At 32.2% G+C, this 24,608-nt stretch overlaps 2 protein-coding genes across 2 annotated transcripts; one reads left to right on the top strand and one right to left on the bottom strand.

Annotated features, from left to right (window-relative positions):
- The first annotated feature begins 1,026 nt into the window (after window positions 1-1,026).
- Window positions 1,027-4,817, top strand: LOC122721062 (lachesin). The gene is made up of 6 exons (XM_043948286.1): window positions 1,027-1,307; window positions 1,623-1,864; window positions 1,955-2,211; window positions 2,284-2,687; window positions 3,021-3,141; window positions 3,261-4,817. The coding sequence occupies exons 1-6, from the start codon at window positions 1,262-1,264 to the stop codon at window positions 3,280-3,282; spliced, it is 1,092 nt and encodes a 363-aa protein (XP_043804221.1). The 5' UTR covers window positions 1,027-1,261; the 3' UTR covers window positions 3,283-4,817.
- Window positions 4,818-4,965: 148 nt separating this feature from the next.
- Window positions 4,966-8,221, bottom strand: LOC122721064 (D-altritol 5-dehydrogenase-like). Its single transcript, XM_043948287.1, has 5 exons — window positions 8,065-8,221; window positions 6,184-6,441; window positions 5,865-6,102; window positions 5,370-5,548; window positions 4,966-5,223 (listed from the first exon to the last, which is right to left on the bottom strand). The coding sequence occupies exons 1-5, from the start codon at window positions 8,200-8,202 to the stop codon at window positions 5,020-5,022; spliced, it is 1,017 nt and encodes a 338-aa protein (XP_043804222.1). The 5' UTR covers window positions 8,203-8,221; the 3' UTR covers window positions 4,966-5,019.
- Window positions 8,222-24,608: the final 16,387 nt, after the last annotated feature.

Here is a 24,608-nt window from a genome sequence, read left to right as displayed (position 1 = left end):
GAACTTGAAATACCAACAGAAGGATAAGCGTAAGTTCACACGCAACATCGACACTTAAGAATAACGAACTTTGCTAATAATGCTTTTTCTTATTATTATGCTTAATTATTAGCTTTTTTCTAATAATTAAGAAGTTTTTTATTTTTTAATATTTATTATCTTTATATTATATTAGTTTTCATGTAAAAATAATTATAAAATAAAAAATTTATAAAATGTTACACTAATAATTAAAAGATATATTTTTTTTCGGATTAATTGAATTTCTTTATTATCAAAATATCATTATCCTAATATATTGAATATTTTGAAGTTATATAATTATATCTATATTTTTTTTCTGAAATAATATAAAAATAGATCTCAAATAATGTAGCCTTTGTATCTAACTAAAACCTTAGTAAAAAGTAATCAATAGGAAATATCTGTACATTGTTAACTGTACATTACTTTGACATTTTACTGTAATTGTTATGTAATTTGTATGACATACCTATTCACCTTTACAATTTCATAATAAAAATAATGAAAAGAAGTATATTTAGAGAACATATAAATATTTAATTATTAATTATTGTCAAAATTTATTCTTTCAGGCGATCAATAATCATGATTAGAAATATTTTTTATTATATTATTATTTTTAATGTAAATGAGAATAAAATCTTTCTTTTACAATTTTTATTTAACAATTTTTTTTAGTGAAATTATATAGTTTTATTTTTTTATAAGAATAATAAATGCAATTTATTGAAATTTATTATTATTGAATTTGTTATTTTATATTTCTTGTATATTTCCTATAACTACGTTGGAAATTTTTGAATGAACATAGTAAATCAATTGCATATTTATTAACCTTATTAAAATTATTAATTCAAAGATAAAAAATTATACATAAAGAAACAAAATAAAATATTGAAACAATTATTTAAAAAATAGAAAAATTAATATTTTTATTTATATCACACATTTTATATTTTGATTTGCAGTATTTCATTTGATTAGAAATGTAGCGTCATTCGCCATATTTATTTTCGATCAAAAGACACCTGTCCTGTGAGTACCTTTTCTTTTTGATTATTATTTAGTAGCGTCTAATAATAATAAGAACGATATATAATGTTGTCAACATTGTTAATGTAACTTAAGACGTGGATATAATATTGACAAAAAAATTAATTAATAATCAGAAACTTAAAGAATAATCTAAAAGATTATTCGAATTATAAGAACATCATAGCATCAGGGGTGTGTCACAATGAAGACTCTTCATACTTTTTTCGTATTAGCCCTTTTATATACAGGTAAAAGATATTTATTTGCATATATTATTTTGAATATAAAATAAATATTATATTCCTAAATTTGTTTAATATAAACTATTTAATCGAATGAAATATCAATAATCTTTATGTGAAATCTAATGTTTACAGAATATTTTTTTATACATAACCAACATAATATAATATTTATGCAATTAGTTATATATTATCTGTTACATTTGTTTATATTTTTTTTTTTGGAATTAGTATAATATAATAATATTATATAAAATATACAATATTGCTTATTATAATTAGAATAATGTTTTTAAATAGAAATATTACTATATTTTTCAGTTAATAGTCAACGTACACCAACAATATCATATATTTCACAAGAACAAATTAAAGATATTGGCGATTCCGTTGAATTTCGTTGTTCAGTTCAATATGCCCCTGAATTTCCAGTTGTATGGACAAAAATTAATAAAAATATAGCTAATGATCAATTACCTCTTTCACATGGTAGTTCTTTAATTATAAGAGATACTAGATTTGCTCTTAGATATGATGATGCTCTATCTACCTTTATATTACAAGTAATTTAATATTAAATTTAATACATATAATATTTTTAATTATAGCTAATTATAAATTGTAATTAAGTAATAACATAATGCATATTTCAGATAAAAGATATACAAGAGACTGATGCTGGATTTTATCAATGCAAAATTTTAATATCTTTGAATAATTATGTATCTGCAAATGTGGAATTGCAAGTTCGTAGACCACCTATTATAAGTGATAATTCAACTAGATCTCTAGTTGTTACTGAGGGACAACCAGTGCAACTTGACTGTTATGCTGGTGGTTTTCCCACACCTAGAATTTCATGGCGAAGAGAAAATAATGCAATTTTACCAACTGGAGGATCAATTTACCGGTAGATAATTATTTTTTGTTTGTTTCTTTTATCTTTGTATGAATTTCTTTTAAATAAACCAAAATATTATAGTGGCAATACATTGAAAATTTCTACAATTCGTAAAGAAGATCGTGGAACATATTATTGTGTAGCTGAAAATGGAGTAGGACGTGGAGCTAGACGAAATATTAATGTAGAAGTTGAATTTGCACCTGTGATCACTGCACCTAGACCAAGACTTGGTCAAGCTCTACAATATGACATGGATTTAGAATGTCATGTAGAAGCTTATCCTCCACCAGCTATTGTTTGGTTGAAGGATGATATTCAACTATCAAATAATCAACATTATAGCATATCACATTTTGCAACTGCAGATCAATATACAGATACAACGATTAGAGTGATCACAATTGAAAAGAGACAGTATGGAGAATATGTATGCAGAGCTGCTAATAAATTAGGAACTGCAGAAACGAAAGTTGAATTATTTGGTATGTATTTTAACACGCACACATATATTTTCTTTTTCTCTCTGTTTATATATACATACATATATATTTATAATTATTTATTTTATCTTAATAAAGTATTAATTTTATTTTCCTAATTCTAATTATAGCTATGAAATTGTAGAATCCATAAATATGTATATATATGTTATAGATTGTGCATGTTAATGTAATAATAATACCTATCCCTATTTATTAATATAAGTTTTATTTATTTATTTTGCATAATAATTAATAGTTTGATTTTCAGTGCATTTATTTATTGAGTTTAGTAGTTAGCATGTTCTAGATTTTTCTTTTTTTTTTTTTGCGCAGAAACTACTGTCCCTGTGTGTCCACCAGCATGTGGCCAAGCTCTTTATTATGGGACTGGAGTAACACAAGTTTCTTCAGGATCTTTGGTAGTGTTAGTTTTATTTATTACAATTATTCTAAGGTATGTTGTTTTTTGTTCTGCTTTGTATAGAAATTTTTGCTGTTCCAGTATAATATGATATAATATAATATAATATAATATAAATTTATTTTATATTATTTATGAATATAAATTTGCAGAAATTTCCACGCCAAATATTAATTATCCTGGACTTCAATGGGCAGCAGCAAATCAATGCAACTTATCAAAATGGTTGCTGATAGTACTATGGTTCACTATTCTTAATACACATTAGAAATATTATAATATCTTTAGGAGCCTAATTTGTTTTTAACTTTTATTAGATGATTATTTTTGTAGTTATTTACAAATGAAATTGAATCATTATTAGCGAATATAATACAAGTTTTAGGGGCCAACAATATAATAAATGTTGGCAAGGTACAAACTAACATTCCAGAAAAATATATAGTGATACATAGTAAAAAAAAAAAGTAATGATATTATTAATAGTTTAAAATTTATAGATATATTAGTCCTTTTTCATATGTCAGTACAACTGATAAACACAAAGAAGTGATTGATAATAATGTTATAAATATATCAGCCTTTAACATAGTTTATAGTAGGAATTCAAAAATACGTTCAATTTAACACATTCGAGATTAATATATTTTGATAAAACTTCTAATGAATAATTTTTTTCTATTTATAATAAGGAAAAAAAAAATTAAATATTATGATATTAAGATAAAACATATTTCAAAGTAAGATAAATAAATAAGATTTATATTTCTTGAATTTAGTAGAAAGAGTTATATATAAAACTCTACTATTTTCACAATCATTGCAAATTTTTATATAATTCTTTATATGTCTATCTCTCGATCTAAGTCATATACACTTTTTTTTTCATTTTTGTTTTTTTTAATTACATTTAATACATATTTATCTGTTTATTTATATTTTATTTTATTTTGTAATTGATTTTTCCAATTCAATAACTTTAAGTGATAATTAGAAAAATTTTTAACTAAATGGTATAGATCTCCTTGATCTTGGATGTGTTAAATATTTGTTAATGTCCTGTTTAGAGGAATTCGAAATAACAATATTCTATAGTTGCCTTGTTATATAATGTTTGGCAAAAAGAAAGAAAAATTAATATACATGTTACTGTATCTTGATCGTGATAAAGCATGTAAAATTTGTTCTAGAATTAGATCAAAGATTGTATATTGTAGATGAAATTATTTATAACAATTATGATCATGAATATTTTTTATTATATTAACAAATGCATAAAAAGACCGCATACTCATAACAGGGATCGTTTTTGGAACTTAAACTTAAAAAAATATTTGTAATGACCTGTAGGCTGGAAAGACTTATATCGATATCGCGGCAAATTACTTTATACGTCCGGGACGTAATATGAAAGGTAATGAGAAATAACAAGAAATGTTATAAAATAACTTCATTAAAAAAATTAATTTTTAATATTTTCTTTCATTAATAAAGAAACAATATTGAATAAATTTAATTATACAAATATTTGAATATAATAGGAAGTTTTTTTATTTCTAATTATGCGTTAAGAAAATAAGTAATTTTGTAATTCTAATTGCACTATGTATACCATAATATTAATACAAATGAATGTTTCCTGTTTTTTCTCCTAGCTTTCACATATAATAAGTGCTGAGAAACGTAGAATCTCGAATAAGTAAGATTTTTTATGACCTTTTTACGAGTTTGCAATTTTATATTTACTTCTAGGCTAATATTGAATTTTAATAAACGAAAATTGCGTAAAAAATTTTTTTCTTACATTATTACCTTATTGTTTCATATGTTAAGAACAAAATAATGAAACATGTTTAATTATTGTTAAAAAATGTTTATTTTATTATTTAATTTCATATTTAATTTTCCTTTTTACAATTTGAAGACTGCTTTACTGATTTCGCCTCGTTTCAGAGCTTCCAAAGCTTCACGATATTGCGACAACGAGAATACTTTAATACCTAACTTATCATAATTCAGATATCTATCAGCCATTGCACGTAATAAACCCAATCCTCTGGGGAATGAGAAAGGATTTATGTTTACACCTAATATCGTCAATTCCTTTAAATATACCTGTTGGAGAATAAAAGTTAAATTAATAATTAATTTATATCCGATTATCCATTGATTACTTTAATAAGAAACGATTAAAAAACGAATAAAAAAATGATGACTCAGATGCGTGGGAATGGAATGACACACAATTATGATTAATTTACCTGGAATGGTTCGATGCTGAATTTAGCTTTGGGATTGGCAACTCCGAATATACATAAACGACCACCTGGTGCTAATAAAGGAATACTTGCTTCTATAGCGGGTGCGGAACCACTACAATCCACGACCACGTCATACGAATTCTTTAATTGTTCTGGAGTCTTTGCCTCGAAATCCAGATCTAGAAAATATAGTCATCGCAATTTTCTTTCATCAATGATAACTTTTGTAATTCGATTAATTATTTAATTAAAAAAAAGCATCATTATAGAAAATAATGCTAATTATCAAGAGAATTGCACGTCAATTATATAATTCATACACTCGCTCGGATATCCTTTTCATTATTTAATTTAAAACATACGACGTTTAAAACATATTCTTAGTCTTACTGAACAATTCAGAATAAAAACTTTTTATCTTTCTTTATTTTTTTCAATTCAACGCAATTCGTTTGCAAATTAAAAATAAGAATATTTGACGAGATTCATCCCTACCAAGTTTCGTCACCAGTTTCCGCCGTTTTTCCTGGGGCTCGCTGATCGTCACGGATTTTCTAAGCCCATGCAAATGTAACATGCAAGCCCACAAAAGACCAATGATTCCGGCGCCAATTACGAGCACGTTGCTACCAACGTTGACGCTATTAAGTTTCTTCCATCCATGAGCTAAACACGACAAAGGCTCAACGAGGACGGCTTGATGTAATTCGACGTCATCTGGTATTAAATACACCTGAATAAATTAAAAAAGAGAGAAAAAAAAGTTAACAAAACTTACTTAGCTCGTTCGATCGTGAAATTAATAGGAACGAACCTGACTTTCGGGTACGATAGCGTGAGTGGAGAATCCACCGTCTTTATAAATCCCTATTGTGCTGTTTATGCCACCGGCGCTACAGTGCTGATAAGAACCATCGTGACAGTAGTTGCACGTATTACATCCACTGTTAGGATCAACAGCCACTCTTTGCCCGACTTTGAAGTTCTTCACTGAGGAACCAATCGCGTCCACCGTGCCTGCAAATTCGTGGCCAAGAGTGAGAAAGCCATCTTTCTTGCATGGAAACGATCCCTATGAAATAGAATTTTTTTCATTAGTTGTAGTTTGTAAAAAATTATTATACAGAATATGAATGATTTTAAATTTTAGAGAAATGGAATATATATGAATGTAAGAATATCGAAATTAATTAATTTTCTTCGTTCATCTCTTTTTTTAAACGTCTAGAATTTTCACGACTGATATCATATTCCGATACAACTATCAACTTATTCCATCTACTTTTTATTTTTATATTGAACTTTTCCTTATCACGAAACGTTCCATTGTCGTGTCTCGGCCCGGTATCACGAGATTTATTTCGCATCGTTTGGAAAGGGAAAAAAAAGCGGGAATTATTGTCATACCCATGGTAATATTCCAATCGGTATAATGTGGTTACATGCACAGGAACGATAAAGCGCACTGTATATACGGTTGATATCGTGTTTCGTGAATATTTATCAAAAAGCTAACGCGGTCATAATGTCTATCTCTGGAAATACTTGTTGTGTATGTGTTACAAGGAATTATGCAATTTTTTTAGTAGTACGATCGCAACGGCGTAGTAAAGTCTCGTGAGGTCAGAACAATAAAAGGAGGAGGAGAAGGAGGAGGAAAAAGAAAAAGAAAAAAACGTAATGCTCACGCGAAAAAAGATATTTAATTATTCATCTTTTTCCACATACGATATTGCATTTCGTTTTTACATGCAATTACAGGAAAAATAAACAAAAAATTGCGATCGTATTTCAAAAGGAAGGAAAGGAATACACATATCATCGTATAAAATTTCAAACAAGTAGATTGTGTTTGCTGTGAAATATTTAAACGTTAGTAGGACGAGATTATTTTGTATAAAATAAAAAAACAAAAAATACATATATGCTTCGTCCTTATCAGATATAAATGAAATTTCAATCTAAAGTTTGAATCAAAAAAAAAAAAAAAAAAAAGAAACTAAATCAAATTCTTTATTGTTAGTGAATAACAATAGTTAGTTTTAATTGTCCCTCGACAATATTTTTCTTTCCAATGTAAGAAATTCCTTCTTGTTTTTATGTAACAATTTCCTGGATGGCGCCAATTTAAGACAATTTATATTCTCCTTATCTTTCTTAATCATCTAATATCACAAATAGACATACGAATGTCTGGTATTTTTCCTATTCTAAGAAGATTTTCTACATTATATTCTACATTATATTATTTTAAAGACATTCACATTCAAACTTTGTTTCTTACTTTGTACCATTACTCATAATAAAAGATATACTGCTCAAAATGGAATGCAAATTCCAAAGATCTCCACATCAACGCATTAATTAAAGAAAAAGGAATTCCTATTCTAAGAATATTCTCTATACTATATTTTTTTAAAAAAAAATTCATATTCAAACTTCGTTTCTTACTTTGTACCATCATGCTCATTACTCATAACAAAAGACATACTGCTCAAAATGAAATGCAGAGATCTCCACATCAACGCATTAATTAAAGAAAAAGGGAATTTTCTCATATACGTTATCTTGGATTGTTCTGCTTAGAGGAAATTTCACGTTATTCCAAATATCCAATCAACAATTGAAAGCCGTCGAACGAAAGCTTCTCGTCGGAACGCGATTAACGGATAAAGAAAGCAGAACGACGACGTACTTCCAATATATGAAGGTCGGTCCCGCAGATGCCCGAATAAGCAACTCTGATTCGAACATCGTTCGGCCCTGGATTCGGCACATCCGCCTTCCGCAACTCAAGAGTGTGATTCTTCACGTCGAAGCTGAGGAATTCCATCTTCCCGCTAGTATTATGCACGGATGATAACTAACTCGGCATCTCTGTCCAACATTTATATATGTTTCGCCGCGTGTTTATGTTTATATATTGGTGCCGTGTGCCGACGCTTAATCGCCAAATACGCTGTGGCGCGCAACGGCTTCGGTCGCGTGGAAGGCGCACTGCAACACAAGAACGACATAAGATAAGAAAAAGAAATGTTTGAAAGATTTTGGAACGGATGATTAACTCGATTATGCACGTTTCCACACGAAAAGGAATGTTTTTGATAAATTGTGAAAATTGAAAATAATAAGATTGATGATAGAAGGTTTGATTTGAAATTGTTTTTCCAAGGAGGAGAATTGATTAAGAGATGAGAGATTTTTCTGGAGAGATAATTCGTTCCACGGGTCGAAGAACTGACTTTCGAGAAGACGATTAAGCATGATAAAGTGTAGATAATTACAGTTCGTTAATAAAATAATTGGACAGTGTTTCGCTATGTGAGAATATAATTGTTTTATAATAAGGAAACTTGGTTTGGAAACTTGGAAGAGCGTAATAAAGAGATATTTATTAAGGTTGCGCGATCGCGTTTGAAACTGTGGATGGAAAAATTGCCTTTCCTTTCCTCGATTAGAGATCTGTTTTTACGTTTCTTATTTATTTATACCGATTGCGTTTCTTATGGAAATAATTTTCCATTTTGCAGAGGAAAGAAGCAATATTTTACATAATAACTTTGCACTTAGGGTAATAAATTTTAGACGAATACGTGGATTTCTTTATGAAGAATAAAAGTGAGATAAATTGCAGAAAAGAGAAAGAAAGAAGGATATGGATAATGGAAGAAATAATAAATTTCGAGAAAAAATAGCGAATTCTATTTAAACAATGATTCTTCATAAGAATCCTCAGTATATATTTCATACATCCCTTTCTAAAATTTTTCTTAACAAACAAGAATTATTAAATTCTAAATAACTCTAAATAATTTAAAAATTTCCCTCTTACCTTATATATAAACTTTCATTCGAGACACAAAAAGGGAAAAAAATTGATCGTTAATATTTCATCTCGACACTTTCACGAAAATTTAGAAAATATAATACTCGATCCTTCGAAACCAATTTTCAAACCAATCGAGCCGAACGATTTATATGACGAATCTTTCTGCTTTTTGAAGAAAGCATTTTCCTAAGAGGAGGAGGAGAGGAAAAAAAAAAAAAAAAGAAGAGAATCTCGCGGAGATCTTCTCGAATCTGGGTGAATGTGGAGGAAGAGGAAGAGGTTAGAAGAGAGTTGCATGTGCGTGAGTTTCCTCGAGCCGAGTATCATTTCCACGATTCGAATGGTTGGGAATGGGGTGAGAGTTGGCCCGGTGACCCAGTTTGTCCCCGGGGGTTGAATGAACGGCACTGAACGCGATGACGTCATTCTCGACCTCATTTCCGGTTCCCGGTGCAGCCAGCTATCCCAGCTCCGTCCCGTTGACCCGAAATTTCTCGTGAATCGAAGGACGCTCGTTCATCCCGAGCCATTCTACCGGCTATGAATGAATTTTCCGCATACGCGTTCGCTTGCTCGTTCGTCCATCACGAAAAAATATCCACCACCCCATTAGAAATATATCGTATTTTGCACGCGAGCGGTATTTCGCGCCCTCGATTTCGCGATCGTTTCGAAAAATTTGGATCGAGAATATCAATCCAAACATTTCATAAAACATATCGTCTTTGAACGAATGAATTCTCTTCGAACGAAAAGAAAGAAAAATATGGAAAAGATATTGGAAAATGCGAAAATCTCCATTTTGTTTGAACGATGCATTTTTGATTATTCGAAACTCGTATATGGATCTATCGTTATTCCTCCACGGAGATGTACGTAGATCACGTGTTAAGAATTTGGATAGAATTTATCGTGTATTCTGTGAGTAAATTTTTATATGCTGTTCCTCGTCAAAAAATATCTTCATTGGGAATCGTTTGGACAATGATGATGGTTGATTATTCTTAAATTTGGATCAAAAATATTGTGAATGTATCGTCTCTTTTATATGATAGTGTTCGAATATTTTTACGAATTATTGTAATTTGAATATGATTTTTTTTTTTAATCGAGGCTTATATTTGTATAATTTGAGATTTACTTTTTGATCGTTTTTTTTTTTTTTTTTTTTAAAGATATCGAGTGTGTCCAATGCCTTTATTTTAGATTTTTATCAGTGTAGTAAAATTATCGATACGAGAAAGAATTGATGAAAGTATCTTGTAAGAGTTATTTTTAAACTCTTACCTCGATCATTAAGCTAACAAAGCATAACGAGGAATGTTGTCGATTTTACATTTTTTTTTATCCTATACTTATTTCAGTAAACATTTCAATAAATCGCTATTCTTGCGTCAATTTATTATCTAATTATAGATTATATGGCCGATATAAAAAGATCAGGCCAAGTTTATCACAATGTGTTAGGTAAGCAACCGTTATAACTATGTTACTCATACAATTTAGATTAATTAAATTCCATTTGTATATTGATCGGGGATCGCGAGAAATAAGACTGTGGAACAATGAAGATAAGAAAGTTGTGATTCTGCGTAAGTAAAAAGACACTAGATGAATTTTACATTTTACGTTTCTTTCCATACAATTTCATCGATTTGAAAATCATTTATTCAAGCCACTTCAACGTTCAATCTTTTTTTTTTTTTTTTTTTTTTTTTTTTTATTGAATTTTATTACTCTTTATCATTAAAATATCTTTTAAATATTTTAAATGATATCTCTTTACATTAAATCCGTGATTGAAAATATTCTTCACGATAGAATTTTATTTTATTTATTTATTTATTTTTTATTCTTGTTCGTCTTTTTATCTTCACTTTTTAATAACAAGGGATGCTTAGGATGACGGGAAGGGATGCTTGGTGATGATATGGAATACCATTCACATTCCACCTGTTGTTCTTGATTCTATAATAGCTATGATAACATTGCAAACAATGCTGGAAGATCGTGCGAAATTATAAATACACGTACAAATACAACTTATTTCCTTGGAAAATTTATATTTGCTTCTCTTATTCGTTTTTTTTTTAAATTATTTAATCGCTTTTATCGCTCGATACGATAACAGAGGTGAAAGAATGTTAGTATTGAAAAAAAAAAAAAAAAAAAAAAAAAAATAGAAAAAAAAGATTTTGAATGGAAAAAAAATACTCACATTCTGACCCGTAGACACGATAGTACGAGGCGTTATTCTTCCAAGAATAAACCGGGTAAACTGAATCGTTACGAAAGCAAACTTTCGATGTCGAATTTCGTCACAGAGAGTCACGATAATTATATCGAGCGATAAAAATGATCCAATCTACTTGTAATCAACTTGACAGAATGTTATCTGTTTATTTTAAACGCGGCGTTGAGAAAAATCGTATCAACACTGATCAACATTATTCAATATTATTGGGAAAATTTTAGAATAAATATTAGAATATTTAGGTTCAAATTAATATTTCTAGAATAAATATCATCGAATTGAAATTACAAAATTTGTTTTCGTTTTTTTTTTTTTTTTGAGAACATTTTAAAATTAACGGCCAGATGATGAAAAAAAGATGTTTAATGTTTCTGCGTTAAAATTGCACAATGTGCGATAACTAGTGATCACACGTATGAAGAGAATAGAGCTGAATATTCGCACGAGAATTCATTCTCGAGTAAATGTAAATTTGATCTTGTTGACGAGGATTAAAATTAAATTTTAAAACAGAGATTTCAAAGAATGAAATTTGTTATTTGTTAAAAGCTTGGATTATTTAAATTACGCAATTTAACTCGTAACAAATTTCATTTGTTTATAGGGAGTGCAAATAAATTTGAGACTTCCTCTCTGATCAATATACACCGATATTTTTAACTCTCAAATTTATTTCCACCATTGTTTTACCGTTTATTAGTAAAAAAAAAAAAAAACGGAAAAAAAATTATCGAATCCACGATTTGATTTAATATTTTTAGACTTCTCACGGAGAAAATCATTTTATATCAATATATCCAAAAGCGTTTAGCGAGGCCGTCGAAACGATCTAGCTTCTATTCTCGTAACCCTCGTTCCTCGAACCCCTTTTCCGGAGGAAAGGAAAGAGGTTGCCCGTTTCCGGCTTACTCGAGAAAAATTTTCAAACGACGGTGTGTTCCGCCCTTTTACACGTGGCACGCGCTTGAATAAAACTCGCGGATGTTGAATTTTTCACGAGCGTCTCGTTATTTAGATGGCTTTTATCTAACGACAGAACGTATACCTTTAATTTATCTTGATTAAAATTTAAAAAAAAAAATTTAGAACCTATTAAAAGAAAGAAACTTTTAATTCGCGTGTACACAAAATTTCCAAGCTAATAACACTGTTGTTGTAAAAAAAAATCTCGATAATCGAGCCAAGCTGTCGAGTTTCTCTTTTACACTGCATCCTCGTTTTATCCTGCTTAAAAATACCTAAAAAAAAAAAAAAAAAAGAAAAAAAGACTTGCCGAAATTAAAGAAGCGAAAAAGAGAAGAGGAAGAAAAAAGAAATAGATCCCAAGTTAAAAATCATACAAGAAAATAACAGACACGAATAACTCGGATTAAATTAATACGATATCGATTTTTTTTTTTTTTTAACACATAAACAAACACTGAAACGAGAATAATCGAAACGTATACGCGTGACGGAAAATTACTCGCTAATACAAATAAAAATACAAATTTCTCAACTTCTCGACAACACTTGCGACAACCTTTATTTTCTCTGATTTGTCTGTCCACGTTTAATAGATAGATTTTATTTTTTATTATTATTTTTTTTTTTTTATAGGGGTTGGTGCGACGTCGAGGAACAGAAATAGACGTGCGTGGAGAATCGTGGACGGGACGGATGTATATCTGAACGGCGAATAGGATAGAAAGAATCGGACAGATGTTGGCCAGACGGAAGCGGAGGAAGTGGCGGGAAGGCGTGGGCGGTTTGGCTGCGAATTAATCGGGGAAGGGAGCAGGTGTCGGCTGCCGTTTCCGGATGTCGTTCGACTCTTCCTTCGTGGAACGAGCTTCCTCGTTCGGACGGTGTCTCCGTGCGGTGGAAATTTTATTTATGGCCAACGTTTATTATTATCATTTTAAATTTCTCATCCTCCGTGATTTCTCTTTCCCGTTTAAAATTTTAGGTCTGGGAAAGGAAGGAAACGTTCAAAAAGATTATATCATATTGATAGTAGAGAGATTGATAACATTGACAATTTTTGAAAATGTAATCGATCTGCAGACTCTTAATTAAATATTTTATTCGAAAGGAGCTCCAAGCTTTCTTGCAATTATGAAAGAAGGAAACGGGATAACAATTCATTATTCTTCGATGCTTGAATATTTTTATGAATTTATTAAACGTGCCTGTGGAAGTAAATCATTCGTTTTTCGAGGAATATGCAAATTGAAAAATTTGCAAGAGATTTAATTAATTTGGAGAAAATTTTAAAAGGCCTACTCTCGAGCTTTGTGATTCCATCTGGCTAAATCTTTGTTCGAAATGAAAACGAGAGACGAGCGAAAAACGCGGATACTACGGTGACCTATTTCGAGAGCAACCAATGTCGATGGATTCATTCATGCCGGAGCGGATTCTTTTCATCGTGCCGCTTTGAAACGTGACAGCGGATCTTGTAAAAGGACCCAGTGCACACAGATCGAATCCTCTCTTCTCTTTTTGTCCCCTGCATCCTTCTCTGATAATTCCGAAGGAAAGCTCGCATGATAGAAGAACAATACGTTTTTCCCTTTTTCTTTTTCTCTTTCTTCTCATTGTCGTTAAGATAAAAATATCCGAGAAAATTTTACGTTGTGCGACAAGTTTCAAAATTGCAAAATTGTAAATTTAAGCATCAAAAAGAATATCGAATTTTATTCTAAAGAAAAGAGAATCGTACACAAATTCTTGAATAATCGAAGAAAATTACAACAAAGATCGAGAATGAGGCGAAGAAAAATTCCTTCGATTTCGTTCAATCTTTGAAAAGACGTTGAATATACGCTAAATTTTGAACAAACTTAAGATCGATTAATTAATTCGATCTCGAGGAAATTCTATGGCGACCTAGTTCGCGAATAGTGACGTCGGAGACCATTCAACCAGCCAGGAACACCGTGTCGCGGAACTGGGTCATTCTCGTATAATGCATCCCTTTCAGCATCTTTGGATCCCGTAAAAATAGATTAAACGTGATAAAAAGACCGCATGCTCGTTCCTCGACCTATCCACCAGCTACACAGGATATCATGGATTCGAAAATTAAAAGATTATCCACGATACTTTTCTCGAAAGTCTTCTCTAACAAGTTTTCATTTATTATTATTTTATGTACATGATAATTGTTGGATATTGAGAAAAGTGGAAATTTGGGGTGGAAGAGAATTTCCAGGATTCAGAGGTTTATAAAGGGAGGAGAGTGTGATTCAATTTTGGTTTATATTTTTAATAATTGATTGTGTTTTTGTTTCTTTCTTTGTCTGGAAAGTAAATTCATTTTGAATGCTGAATTGTTAAATATCAGAAGGAGGATGGAAATTTTTGAGGATTGGAAAAAGAATTTCAGAATCGAGAGGTTTATATTTTTAACAATTGAAACTTTTTTTTTTTTATATGAAAAATATTTCGTTTTCCTTTCTATTTTGAATAGCATCGAATATCGAATGTTAATCATTTAATACTGAGAAGAGAATTTACAATTTTCTTAAGAGAAGTCGCAGAGAAAAGGAGGATCGAATTTCGATTAATTTCCACTTTCATGGATCGAATCTCGCCTTTCTTTTCTTATTTCCAAAATAATTCGCTCACCTTGCTGAATTACTCAACACTGATGGAAACTGATGGAAGCTCAGCAGAGAGAACGCATTTTCAATTTCATTTCGAAAATATTTTTTCTCGGGAAGAGGCCTCCCTTGTTCTTCTTCCCGGAACGAATTAAGCGGGAAAATCGCGTATCCGATTCATAGCGACGCTCGTTATCGAGTTCTCGCTTCTAGGAACGAGCTTCTGAAAGAAACGGGAAGGTGAATGGACTGGTCGACGTCACTGCTTTCGAACTAGGTCAGCCCCACAGATTTCGCTTCGCATTACCCTCGCGCCAACCCTGGCGCAGTCACAACCCCGTTTTCATTGAAAACTTGAAAAATGTTAATTCAGGGGATCGATTCTGGGGGAACCACATCGTGAATATTACGTAAACAAAAATCATCAAAGCTCGACCGGCCTTCTGAAAATAAAAAAAGGGGAGAAACAAATCAATTATCTATTTTAAAATTTCAAATTTCTTCAGTCTAAATTATAAATTCCACGATAAATATACATATATATATATACGTATTCCATGATTAATGTTCGAATATTTTTGCATCCACCCACAAAACGCATCCACAGAAGAAGAATCCCACGAAACACGATGCATGGAATGAAATTATTTATAAACCCTCTTATGAGCCTTGCTCGCAAAGGGGGTGAACAGGCGATATAATAAACCAGAGGCCGATACAATCGATCCAACTCCAGCAAGAATTCTTCTCGGATTTATCCTTTTGGGAAAGAAAAAAAAGGAAGAATTTTACGTTGCCAAGTCGATATCGACGAGGACTCGCGCGATCCGCGTGGAAAAGGAGGGGAGGTTAAGGGGTGGATGGCGGTGGAAACGTTTCTCCCCCCGTTCCGAATCGTTCTTTCTCGAGTTTGTAATTACCAGGCGGGGTTGTTGCTAGGGGCGCAACAGCGCTGCCGAGTCGGAGGAGGGAATAAAAAAAAAGGGCGACGATAAATTCCCAACGGTGAGAAATAAACGTCGAGTGGGCCTAGCCTTTCCGTCCTCTCTCTCTCTCCCCCATTCTCCTCGAACAACCTTTATCGAAGAAAAATGACGGAAGATATAGACGGAAAAGGGGGCCAAACGAGCCTGTTTATTTATAGGAGGAAAGAGAATTTGGAAAATGGGGAATCTCGATTAGAAGATCAGAATAATGCTACGTAAGAAAGGGACGTAAGAGAGGGAAGAATTCAAAACTTTCAAATTTAGAGTTTGAAGGTTAGTTAAATCTAGCCCATGATATACTGAAATTAAGGGATTCGATAGGTAGATGCCCAAATATTCGAAAATGAAGGAATACCGGTCAAAGTAGAAAGGAATTCTCGAGATAGAATCTAAATCCCCGCAATTTAAAGTTCAAGGGCTAAAGTATTCGAAAATATAAATACGGGGCTACCGAAAATTCAATCTAGGATCTAAAAATTGTCCAATTTAATTCTCGAGAATTTCACCCGTCCTTCGATCAACGGCCAGGATATTTCAATTTATATCCCTCCTCTATCTCGATCATTCGTTCCAATACAGTTTTTGGAAGTGAAATTTCCACATTAATTGCTTCCTATCTCGTTCGCTTCCCTCGACAGATTTCAAGTAATTTGTGACGTTCAAATTTCCTCGTTGACAAATCCCTCCTTCGCTTCGTTTCCTCAATTACGAATTATATAATTTTCTATCTTCTACGTCTCACGATATATAATCCTCTCTCCTTTCACCACATACATCTCTAAAAACGAGCGAATCGAATTTTTCTTCTCCGTTCTCATCCCCCCTTCGATTCCTTCGATTCTCGAAACCAGAAAGTTGAAAACTTGGTAAAAATCGTCTGCTTTAAGGAAGACCGTGATCACGGTTGTCGAGGGGAGAGAGGAGAAGGCCCGAGAGGGGAAGTGAAAAACTCGCGAAAGAGGAGGAGGAGAAAGAGAGAGAAAGAGAGAGAGAGAGAGGGTGACGCATGAACGAAAAGCGGAAGCGACGGAGCCGCTCAATGAAACGGCTCTACCCCTGCAGCGGATGCGAATGGGCAACCGACCCATTGAAGATACCTCGGATATTCGCAATGCGTATGCGCAGGGTTGACGTTTCTCTTTATCGAGCAGTCTCGGTTATCTCTCTCTCTCTCTCTCTCTTCGCTTCCTTCTCTCTCACCTTCCTCTCCTCTCAACCTCCCCCGTGCTTCCTTCCTTCCTTCCTTCCTTACTCCACTCGACGGACGGATTCACTCGCTCGCTCGCTCACTCTCCTCCTCTATCCCTTTTTCTATCCTTTTCCATCCCTTATTCTTCGCTCTTCTTAATTTTCGTCTCCTCTGTTATCCTCGCCGTTTTTTCACCTCAATTTTCCCGCTCCATATCGTCCATTGTTGTTTACGAATGCTTAAGTTTGTATCGATGTTCATTGCGATGGTGAATGTTGGTGATAGCGTGCTACTGGAACACTTATAGAAGAGCGTATAGATACTTTTCGAAGATATATATATATATTTAATTTCATCGATCATTTTGTAAATAATTTGTTTCAAAGCAAAGAATATAATATAATAATAAGAAACACACTTCTTTCCGAAAAATGAATAATCCTACGAATTTTTCTTATTTAATTAATTAACTTTCCATTGATCCACGAAAGAAAGAATGAAAGAAAAAGAAGAAAAACACACACACGTTTTCATTTTGAAAAACGATTATCGTCGGGGATCGAATGAAGCGTATCCGGTTCCGAACGAAAAGTCGACGCGGCTCGTTTACAGGATAATCGTTGCCGCTCGTCTCTGCTAATTACTCACTAATTACGACACATTCGAGCCGTGTGCGCGGATGGAAGCGGCCGGCCGGCCGGCCTTAATCAACGAAGCCTTTCGCTGGACGTGGGTGTACTTCCGTTTCGGAGTGTACGCGCTCCGGTATCCGGGGTAAACGCGTAATTGCTTGGAATAAAATTACGAATTGTGAGTCATCACGCTCACGCGAAGGATGTTTCGATTTCGGAAAGAAAGAAAATCATGGACGTATAAGGTACGAAAGTTACGAAGGTACGAAGATAGAACGGTGACTCGAGCTCTATTTTCAATCCTTCTTCTCTCCTTCCTTCGCTCACTTCTTTTCTCTCTTTTTTTTTTTTTTTTTTTGTAAATGATCGGTATTTGGGAATCGAGGAATCGACGTTCGATTCGAAGGATTCGAATGTGCGAGAATCGAATTGAGTGAAGTGAACTTTGATATTTTCAATCTTGAATTTTGAACTTTTAAGGAAATTTTGATATTTGAAAAAAAAAAAAAAAGGTGAGATGGATAAATAACGCGATATATAGGAGTTTTGGAAATGTGTTGAAAAATAAATAATATAAATCTTTTGATATAAAATCCGGGGGAATTGGGATGAACTTGGATATTTTTGGAGAATTTTCAATGTTTTGAAATAGATAAATTTTGATAAATATAAAATGTTGAATTGAAACGTGGTAAAATTTTTAGAAATTTTGTTTGATGAATTTACAATTAGTATCAATTGCTAAATTGATTTTAAGTAATCGCGTATAATAAGAAATACGGCAGTGACGAAAGGAATATAACGCTTAACGAGCATAACAGCGTATCTACCATCTTCCTTTCCTTTAAATTAAAACGATTCACGCAATATGAATTCTCTTTCACAGAAGTAACAGTATTTTTAAAATCCTCTTAAAAGTAATATCTCATAAAATCTATAAGTGATATTGCAAGTGATTTCGTTTTCCAAATAATACGATTTCATTTTAAATTCACACGTTGAAAAAAAATATATTTCATCAAACGAGAGAAGAAAGATCGATTTAATAAAAATCGATCGACAAAATTTTATATTTTTTTTTTTTTTTTTTTTTGGAAATGGAATGATTTTTATCATGTTTTATCAGAATTATTTTTCAGGGTTCGAATTACATTCTGTCAATAAAATATTATTAAATTGCATAACGATATCATTATATAAAAAATATTAAAAAAAGAAAAAACAAGATATTCGCAATTTGATAACTGTCACATTGGAAAACATTACTTTGACACGAAATAAAGAATTGAAATAGAAATTTTTAATTTTGCAATCGTGTATCTACGCGTAAATAAGAATAAACTCGATCGGTACGAAACAATTGTTGCATAGCGGAACAATGAAAGCTCGCGTTAATAGAATTTTCCTCTTCGTTTTCCACGATATTGTATGCCATCATCGCGATATTTTCTTTCATAGCGTGAAAAAACATATTTTTAAACGTCATTTTCAATACGAGCATTGGATCCTGAAAAAACGAGACCACGACGCTGTTCTCGTACGTGACGTGCCTCGTATCCTGCATGTACAGATAGATAGACGGAGAAAAGAAAGAAAGAAAAAAAAAAAAAAAAAAAAAAAAAGAAATGTGAACAAATAACATAATATTTATTTCGGTATTTACCGTTCGATCAATTAAATTCCCGATTTTACCTCCTCAAAAATATCTTTACGCGAGATTATCGTACAATTTTATATTGGGGGAAAAATAAAACGAGAGGATAAATAAGAGATTTAAATCGGAAATACGATTCTTCGCTGTGATAATAATAAAAATACACATTGAGAAAATAATAATTTTATTATCCACGTGGATCTTTTAATATATCGTTTTATATATTCTTTTTTTTTTTTTTTTTTTACTAAAAATATATTATATCATATTTACGCTTCGTTGCGCCGTGTTAACACCATCGATCAGGAACCCTAATCGATTTAATTAAAATTAACTGGCCTTTATCAATTAACGAGAGTCAAACTTGTACAACGGATTAACGGATTAGGAATTCGAAAAGTAAGCGGTTGGAAATAAACTAATAAAAAAAAAAACAAAAATTTCTCTATCTTCTTTGTTAAACGTTGTTTAACTTTCTGTTGTTCTTCCGTTTAAATTTCGAAAGATACTATTATCATCGTTGTACGATGTTATAATGCCAATTATCGATGTTTACCGTTCCACTCATTTCAATATCGAAAGATACTATATTATCAATATTGTACTAACTATTGTTATAACAACTGTATTCGCTGTTTCGTCCACTTCGATCCCAAAACACTCTGTATTACCGATATTATAACAATATTACAAGCATCACGACAATATAATATAATATAATATACCATAACGATAAAATTTTCACGCGATACAAAATTTCTCACATTTTTCAGGAATCAATGCTCAAAGAATATTAAATCGGTAAATAATCGTAAATGCAACATTTTCTTTTTTTTTTTTTCTCGTCCACAGGACTCCCGTTTAACCGTCGATGATTTATGCGCGAGAGGAAACGAACGGTCGTTACGAGGGATTCCCGTCAGAAGAAGCGTTTCTTCTTCCAGAAACACGTGTTCCGCCTTTTTCTTTTACCAGCTCGCCAAACCGTGATTCCTGTCTCTCGTGTACAGACTTCCTAAATAAGAAAAGAAGAAGAAGAAGAAGAAGAAGAAGAAGAAGAAGAAGAAGAAGGAAAGAGTTAGGCGCTTTTCGACGGTTCTCACGAGAGGGTGAATCTCACGAGCGACGATAGTTACTTCTCACGCTCGTTAATTGCATTTTCACCGGAGATCGGTATCGGGCAAGTTATTCGTAGGGTTACGCTTGTTTCTGCTTTACTTGAAAGAAGAAACGAGTGACGCAAACGCGGAAGAAGAGAGATTCGTTTTATTTGTTCCGTTCGTTTATTATTTTTGATTTGGAAAACCGCTGCTCGTTCAATTTATCACTTTGGGGATAGTAGTTTTATTAATTTGAGAATTTCTAAATTTTAAATTGTTAATTGAAATTTTTTAACTTTTCAAAACTTGCAAATTCTTTATTTAAAATAAATTTGCATCCGGAGTTGCCGAATTTCTAAATCTTCGAATTAATTGAAATTTTTCAATTAACTTTCCAAAGTTTAAATTTCCAACTTGCAAATTCTTTTATTAAAGCAAGTTCGCATCCACGAGTTTCCAAAATTTTCAAATTAATTGAAATTTTTCCTCATGAAAATTCAGTAATTTTCAGGAAGCATAGAAAAGCTTAAAAAACGATTTCAAAAATTCGCAAGCTTTCAAATTGTCACGTATCAAAATTAATCCTCTCCGCTTATCGACAAAGTAAGATCGTATTACGCGTTCGATGATTATCATAAATAGACGTTCTCGTTCGTGTGTAAGGGAACGTGAAATTTCCATTTCCGGGCAGGAAGCGTGAAGATTGTTTCCTTCCCTCTGGTTGACCGCCCTATAACTGGTATAAGGAGACAATACGCAGGCAAAGTAGCGGAAGCAAGGACGTAGGGGTTTCTAGCACAAGAGGGAAACCGGATGGGACCTTTAAAGGGCGATTCGAAGAAAACGGATCCTTGGACCGTTTTCAGAGGACCGTTCGCAGAATCCGTGTCCTTTGTTGCTCTACCTTTTACCCCTATGCCCATCGTTGAATAGAAAATCAACCGTTCCTCACCTTTTCTCTCTTTAAAGCTGGTTGCAAACCTGGTTAAAATTATATACCGTCTCTCTTTCTTCTTTTTTTTTTTTTTTTTTTTTACATTACGTTTTATGGAAGATGAAAGTTTTATTCCATGAAATTTTCATTTCGATGAAACTCGTCGGCGTATTAATGAAATTTTCATTTTCCATTAGAGACTGTTTCCGGTTATTTAAAGGGGAAGACGGGATTATTTGGAACGATTTGTTTAGATTTTTAGATCAATGGTAAATTTTAGATCGTGCCTCGATTTATTTCTCGTCGATGATGATGATGGACGGGTTATCCTGTTCGATTTCCATTGACGCCAATTATTAACGAAGAAATTGGATATCGTACATCCGGGTGAGGAACCACAACCGAAAAACCGATATCTCGGAATACCCTCGATAAAGAGAGAGATGGCGCGAAGTGCTCGTAGCCATTTTGTCATCTTAATCATCACCATTGTGCAAGTTGATTAAACATCGATCGAACACCGTTTTATTTTATATCGATCCGATCAATTTTCCTTTCACCAATTTCTAACAGAGTCTAAAGATCAGATTTCGATTTATTTATCACATTTATTACGTTATATTACATTTTAAAAATTTAAAGTTTCACCACAAATCAATTTTCGATCTCTATTCCTTAATCTTCGATAAATACATCCATCCGTAAAAGATCCATAGAATCACTTTCAAAATTCGAACTTTCATAGGAAATTTTGAAATCGAAATCTTCAATTTCGCGTTTTCGAAAGATCGAAGAAAAGGGGAATATATCATATCTCGATCCATATCTCTCGATCAAAAAGTTTCCAAACGAACGTTCTTTTTTCTTTTTTTTTTTTCTTCGAATAGAATGATTTCTATTCTCGAATCCGATACAGGCGATACATTTACTCGAATTTCTCCGAGGTGAAACGATCTCGTTTCCGCCGGTTTTCGCGATTACGCATTCCGTGTTCTCGATTAATCGTCGATCGTTCGCTGCCCCAAGGACGCGTTTCCCGTTTCCACGCCCGGAAACCGGAAGTGACGTCGCCGATCGTTCACGCCGAGGAGAGGCTGGAGTTATTCGTTATTTTTGAACGAAATTGCTCGAATCCGTTTTAACGCGTTTCACCCTCGTAAAATTGTAAACGTTTCAGGGAGGGACCAAATCCCCGTGAAAAGGTAAAAGGTTGGTGTATTTTAGGGATTAAGGAGAGAAACGTGAGGGAAACGGATTTTACACTTTAAAGATAATCAAATTTCGATGTTTCAATTTTTCAACGTTCGTGTTTGTGTCTCTCTCGAAAAGGTCCATTCTTCTCGTTAAGAATATTTGTATAGGATTAAATTAAATTCGGAATTTTCGTCGGTGTTAACAATTTTACGACATTCTCTATTTTTATCGTCGAATAAAATTTTTCGAGATATATAATCAACGAGGATTGCTTTAAAATATATTGCAATTTGATTTTTGTTTCAGACGCTTCGAACAGATCGATTCTTCTTGTTAAGAATATTTGTATTGTCCGGAATTATCGTTGCTATTAACAATTTTACGAGATTGTCTATTTTAATCGTCGAATAAAATTTTTCGAAATATATAATCAACGAGGATTGCTTTAAAATATATTGCAATTAGATTTTTGTTTCGAACAGATCGATTCTTCTTGTTAAGAATATTTGTATAGGATTAAATTACTCGGAATTATCGTTGCTATTAACAATTTTACGAGATTGTCTACTTTAATCGTCGAATAAAATTTTTCGAAATATATAATCAACGAGGATTGCTTTAAAATATATTGCAATTTGATTTTTGTTTCAAATACTTCGAACAGATCGATTCTTCTTGTTAAGAATATTTGTATTGTCCGGAATTATCATTGCTATTAACAATTTTACGAGATTGTCCATTTTAATCGTCGAATAAAATTTTTCGAAATATATAATCAACGAGGATTGCTTTAAAATATATTGCAATTTGATTTTTGTTTCAGACACTTCAAACAGATCGATTCTTCTTGTTAAGAATATTTGTATTGTCTGGAATTATCGTTGCTATTAACAATTTTACGAGATTGTCTATTTTAATCGTCGAATAAAATTTTTCGAAATATATAATCAACGAGGATTGCTTTAAAATATATTGCAATTTGATTTTTGTTTCAGACACTTCGAACAGATCGATTCTTCTTGTTAAGAATATTTGTATTGTCCGGAATTATCGTTGCTATTAACAATTTTACGAGATTGTCTTGTTTAATCGTCGAATAAAATTTTTCGAAACATATAATCAACGAGATTGGATTGCTTTAAAGTATATTGCAGTTAGATTTTTGTTTTAGGCGTTGAAAAAAGAAAAGAAAAAAAGGAAAGTTCTCTTTCTTTAAACGAGCAAGACTAGTAAATATACGTATTTATAGTTTCTGAATGTAGACGTTGCGTAGGTATTAGGATTAATTAACTATTACATGATTACACGAGGAAGGGAAATCGCGTATGTTTCCATGTGCTCGTTACGTAAAGGCTATTTTCGAGGAAGGAATGTTATTCAGCGAACGGATCAACGGTTCTATTCTTCATTCATCTGCTCGGTTTTCACGTGCCTCCGCTTTCTGAGCCTCACAATTACCGTTCGTCCGATCGAAAAATAAGGCAAGTCTTGTGTACACTCGAAAAATTCTCGCAAATTTCTTTTTAATAGATTCATTGACGATCGGTCAAAATTAAAACCTCGAAGAGACTCGATATCCATCGCTCAAAATGAGATTTATCGATTACCGTTTTTCAAATCGTCGAGTATTTTTTAAACGAGACACGAAATATTCGATGCGTTAAAATATCCAAATTATTAAACTCGAAATTCTCAACATCGATATCCCACCATAACGATAAAAGCGATATATTACATAATTCCATTTGTCCAAAAATAATGGAATTTCGAAATATGAAAGAGCGACGAAAACATTTTCTTTCAAAAATTCCTCTCGTCGATTCAACGTAACATATTTACGTTGCAAATAAAAAAGAAAAAAAAAAAAAAAAAAAAAAAAA

The sequence above is a fragment of the Apis laboriosa genome, unplaced genomic scaffold (genome assembly GCF_014066325.1).
Source record: "Apis laboriosa isolate Shangri-la unplaced genomic scaffold, ASM1406632v1 scaffold13_cov153, whole genome shotgun sequence".
In the NCBI taxonomy this organism is placed as follows: Eukaryota; Metazoa; Arthropoda; class Insecta; order Hymenoptera; family Apidae; genus Apis; species Apis laboriosa.
Note: the sequence above shows the minus strand (reverse complement) of the source record. Positions and strands in the feature narration are given on the sequence as shown.